Raw genomic sequence first — 5,211 nt, 5'->3', positions numbered from 1 at the left:
TCGTGTGCTTGTGACATGCCTGCTGGTACACCTGGCTATAGAGAATATGAATAGCCACAGCTTTTGCCATTAGGTGTGTATTCGTTCTATTCTAAAACTATAATTTCAAACAAAGGATGGCGAATAAGGAATAATGTAATGATGGTAATGTAATATGGTAGGTTTTAGTTAAATGTGTTTGATCTCGCGCTGCGTGTTGCTGAGGTTGGGTATCAGGTTTTACGTTCATGCGTAAAATGCACCCATGTGCATTTGGTTCCCATTCAACTTTAATCCAAATTCTGAACTGACAGGTTGTACTATAACAAAGGCACCGGGAATTTCAGTTTCACAGTAGTTTTTCTTGCCACACCGGGGCGTGATGTCACAGTAAAGACTCGTGCAACAGGATCGGGAGCATTTGTCCCCTACTTAAAATCCACCTGCCACTTGGAGAGGAAAGTAGTTGAGTAGTTGTGGTTGGATTACAACATGGGAGGTAAGCTCTATATCTATGTTACCTAGTCTCCTGAGATGGTGGTCATATAGTGTCTACAAACATTCCATATGAACGCGTGCTGTTTTGTCGACAATATATAAGTTATAACAACAGGTGACTGGTGTTTTGATGATGACACTATTTCATGATGATGATTTGTCTTTTAATGCAAGGTCTTATGCAACCTACTTGCAACCTACTTGCAACCTACTTGCAACCTACTTGCATACACGATGTTAAGATAATATTTGCTTTGGCTCAAAGACAATTATTTTAAAGCATGTCATGATTGCAGGATGGATGGATAAAACATGGATGGATATCCAGCTGAGAACATTTAGCATTGACAGTCCATCCTACTCTGTTTGTAACCCATTTAAATGTAATATTTGAACAACATAGTTGATTTCTATTATATTTATTTTAATTGAATATTGTGTCATTTTACTCATGCTGCTAACAATCCAACAGGCCGGCTGGATGTAGTACTATAATTCAGTACAACATAAGCAACACTGAAGCAACCATTTTGGTGCCTGTGATTGAAGAAGCCCATGCTAAGGCATCCACTCCTGGATATTTGCTTATGTTTTCAAAAAGGGGAAAAACTGACAACTGACATTTCACTAAAGCCAGTCCCTCATATGGCGTCTTCAAAAAGTAGATCAGCATGTGGAATCTTTGAAAAAGGCTACATCCACATGGTTAGTCATAATGTGCTCTATGCTGGAAGCAACAGAAAATAACGTCCTCTTTCTTTCTCCCCCACAGGGTTCTATTCTAGTGAGAAGATGACAGGCCTGTTCGCCTATGAAAGCTCCGATTTGGACTGGTGTGAGGATAACTACAGGCACTCTGAACACATAGTGGAGTACTTCAACACTGTAAGTGTACATTATTTATTTCTTACAATATCCAGCTGAGAAATGTACCTTTCTGAAACTACACTGCAACTGTTGTGGACCATCCTGTATGGCCACAATGATGATAGATATAGTGGACAGGTGCATCACTCACTACATTACATTGTGAATCCTTCTTTTAGAACAGTCCTTTCTGTTTCTCCAGATGAGCAGCCTGTTCTTCTTCGTGATCTCCCCCATCATGCTGTACCTGCTGCACCCCTACGCCAGGGAGAGGAACCTGGCTGTACACCTGGTCTGGATCATGATGATCTTTGTGGGTGTGTCTCCACTCTCCTTTCCAAACAGCAGGCCAACCTTCATTCAGTTATAACTCCACTCCAAGGGTGGCCTCATCAGGGTGCTTTCAGTTCATTCTGAATTCAATAATAGCTCTTAACCTCTTCCCAATAGATACTGGGTAGGGGCTGGGGGCCATTTAGGAACGGGGAATTAACGTGTGTCCCCTCCCTACAGGTCTCTTCTCTGCCTACTTCCACATGACCCTGAGCTTCATGGGCCAGATGCTGGATGAGCTGTCCATCCTGTGGGTCCTGGGGCTCTGCTATGGTCTCTGGTTCCCACGCAGGCTCTTCCCCTCCTTCATCAAGGACAGGTTGGTCACCATTGCTCCTGGTCGAGGCTTCTGCAGACAAAATGTTGTCTGTGAATACTGGAAGTAGGGTACCGCGTGCTGCCTTCCTGTCTCTATTTAATGTAACCATGGAGCAGCATCCACGTGTGTTTAGATCTCCCTGCTACAGGATCATGCAGCTGTTCTTTCTGTATGGACCAAACAGCAGTACGTACTGTAGGCTTTTAAAAAGGCAGGAGACAATGACAGGATCTTTTTACAGGGCACACCAGGTTGAAACAGAAGCCATATTAAGCCAGGAGCCGGACAACCAGGCCAGGAGCAGCCTGCAGTGTGCTATATTCACCAGCCAGTGGGAGAGAGGGGCTCCCTGGCATTCTGAATGACTCTCCCATTAACATGGACCAAACAGACAGTGTGAAGATAATCCCAATTTAATTATAAAACTAGCCCCTGGTTCAATAGTCCCCATGTATTTACCTTCCAGTGTTTTCTGTGCTGCCGTGTGATACCTGTCAACTGTTTTCAAGTTCATTTTATGTCTCCTATCCACCCCTAACCCTCTCTCTCTCGTCCCCTGCAGGACGACTTTCTCCCGGCTGGTCATGATGATAACTGTCGTCACCACCCTATGCTCCTTTGTCAAACCCACTGCCAATGCCTACCTCCTCAACTGCTTTGCCCTCCACATCATCTACTCATTGGGTCTGGAGATGAGGACGTAAGGCAATAACTCCCATTATTGTACTGTACATTACTGCCTATCACTCCATCAGTTCACTGTCTGATAACTGCTATCAAATAACTGCTTTCTGTCCCTCTTTCTTTCCCTTTATTTTCCTCACACACAGCTGTACTGACCCGAAGGTGCTGCGGTTATGTTGGTCTGCTGTTGGCCTGTGGGTGCTGGCCATCTCCTGCTGGATCAGTGATCGTTTCGGATGCAGCTTCTGGCAAAGGCTTAACTTCTGCTACCTGCATGGCATCTGGTAAGAGTAGGGGAGATGACAACAATGATGTTAATAGAAGTTAGATGGAAAAAAAATATTTTTGATTTTGTGAATCACAAACAGATCCATGTATGACTGACACTTGTCTATTCACTCTCTAGGCACATTCTGATTGTGATGGCTGTAGCCTACGCAAGCACCCTGATAGCCTACTTGGATGCCAACTATGAGATACCCTACTCCCTGCCAAGCCTTCATTACTGGCCCAATGACAACTGGGTCCTGGGGTTGCCTTACATTGTTCTGAAAGGAACCACCAAGACTCATAAAAGATTCTAAAGAACATTCAACTAATGCAAGAGACAACTTGAAGGCTTTGGTGATTAAATGTGGTCTGTAGTGCCATGCAGAGAAAGTGTAAAATGCAGTGCCTTTCTTTTTACTTAGCAGTGACTCAGTTTGAGAAATGGCTGCAATCCATTGGTTTGCTTCTTATTTTATATGATAATAGAATCAATGCCACTCAGGTCATTAATGTGTGTATGTTTGTATGCATTGTGTGTGAATTTTGATCAATTCACCAATCTGTTATTTGCATTCATGCAGATGTAGGATCTTAATTTGATCACTCTTTTTTTTTGCTGAGAATTTTCCTGCACTGCAGGAAATGCAGTTGAGCTTATTGGTTTACATAAATTCACTGAAAACCAACGGTTATATCAACAGTATTTTGCTTTTCATGTAGCATACTTTTGGCCAGCTTAATAGCCTAACCACCGATCAAGCAACATTATGGACTAAACGTTAAAATCCTATTGCTGTAGGATTATTTTGCTGTTACAATATAGGTCAAATTAAGATCCTACATCTGTATGTGCATGGATAATCTCTGCACATCATGTTTGTAAAAAAACAAACATGTTTTTATATTTAGCTGTGTTTTGGTATGATTACATGCTTGTCTTTGTAGTAACGAGTACTGAGATACTTTCAACAAAAAAGACAGCTTTGATTAAATGTGGGGCTGAATCACAACCACATTTCAGGGGGCTTGTAGAGTTTGTTTACATAACCTACACCCTTTTCAGGGATAAATATCACATTGTGTGTGAACTGAACTAAACTAAGTCATTTTATAACATACATGTATTAATTGAATCTCTCTCAGGTTTTTCAAAGAGTATTACAGTGTTATTACAGAAACTGTTAGGAACATGTCAAGTTTTGTTATGTGTGGGGTTCTACCTCTATGAGAGAAATTACATTTTTATATGAATAAGATTAACAGTTTGTGCATTACTGAAATAAATGCACTGACGAATTTGAGACATTTAACAGAATGTAGTTTTGTCTTTATATTGAAAAAAAGAAAAGTTGCTATGAACAATGTATTGAGCATTAGACATAGATACAGTTGAAGTCGGAAGTTTACATACACCTTAGCCAAATACATTTAAACTCAGTTTTTCACAATCCCTGACATTTAATCCTAGTAAAAATTCCCTGTTTTAGGTCAGTTAGGATCACCACTTTATTTTAAGAATGTGAAATGTCAGAATAATAGTAGAGAGAATGATTTATTTCAGCTTTTATTTCTTTCATCACATTCCCAGTGGGTCAGAAGTTTACATACACTCAACTAGTATTTGGTAGTATTGCCTTTAAATTGTTTAACTTGGGTCAAACGTTTCGGGTAGCCTTCAACAAGCTTCCCACAATGAGTTGGATGAATTTTGGCCCTTTCCTCCTAACAGAGCTGGTGTAACTGCGTCAGGTATGTATGCCTCCTTGCTCGCACACACTTTTTCAGTTCTGACCACAAATCTTCTATAGGATTGAGGTCAGGGATTTGTGATGGCCACTCCAACACCTTGACTTTGTTGTCCTTCAGCCATTTCGCCACAACTTTGGAAGTATGCTTGGGGTCGTTGTCCATTTGGAAGACCCATTTGCGACCAAGCTTTAACTTCCTGACTGATGTCTTGAGATGTTGCTTCAATATATCCTCATAATTTTCCTTCCTCATGATGCCATCTATTTTGTGAAGTGCACCAGTCCCTCCTGCAGCAAAGCACCCCCACAACATGATGCTGCCACCCCCGTGCTTCATGGTTGGGATGGTGTTCTTCGGCTTGCAAGCCTCCCCCTTTTTTCTACAAATATAACGACGGTCATTATAGCCAAACAGTTCTATTTTTGTTTCATCAGACCAGAGGACATTTCTCCAAAAAGTACAATCTTTGTCCCCATGTGCAGTTGCAAACCGTAGTCTGGCTTTTGAATGAC

General features: G+C 41.5%; 1 protein-coding gene across 1 annotated transcript; it reads left to right on the top strand.

Moving 5' to 3' along the window:
• Nucleotides 1–223: 223 nt before the first annotated feature.
• Nucleotides 224–4,260, top strand: acer1 (alkaline ceramidase 1). Its single transcript, XM_014216507.2, has 7 exons — nucleotides 224–478; nucleotides 1,250–1,362; nucleotides 1,547–1,661; nucleotides 1,858–1,996; nucleotides 2,559–2,696; nucleotides 2,827–2,964; nucleotides 3,087–4,260. Exons 1-7 carry the CDS (start codon nucleotides 472–474, stop codon nucleotides 3,262–3,264), a joined length of 828 nt encoding a protein of 275 aa, XP_014071982.1. The 5' UTR covers nucleotides 224–471; the 3' UTR covers nucleotides 3,265–4,260.
• Nucleotides 4,261–5,211: the final 951 nt, after the last annotated feature.

Source organism: Salmo salar, chromosome ssa10 (assembly GCF_905237065.1).
Source record: "Salmo salar chromosome ssa10, Ssal_v3.1, whole genome shotgun sequence".
Classification (NCBI taxonomy): Eukaryota; Metazoa; Chordata; class Actinopteri; order Salmoniformes; family Salmonidae; genus Salmo; species Salmo salar.
The sequence above is the reverse complement of the archived record's forward strand: the minus strand, read 5'-3'. Positions and strand labels throughout refer to the sequence as shown.

What these genes read in the sequence shown, in the direction of transcription:
- acer1 (XM_014216507.2), top strand. An exon ending in GATCATGATGATCTTTGTGG is followed by an intron (nt 1,662 to 1,857) that starts GTGTGTCTCCAC and finishes CCCTCCCTACAG; the next exon opens with GTCTCTTCTCTGCCTACTTC. An exon ending in TTGGGTCTGGAGATGAGGAC is followed by an intron (nt 2,697 to 2,826) that starts GTAAGGCAATAA and finishes CCTCACACACAG; the next exon opens with CTGTACTGACCCGAAGGTGC.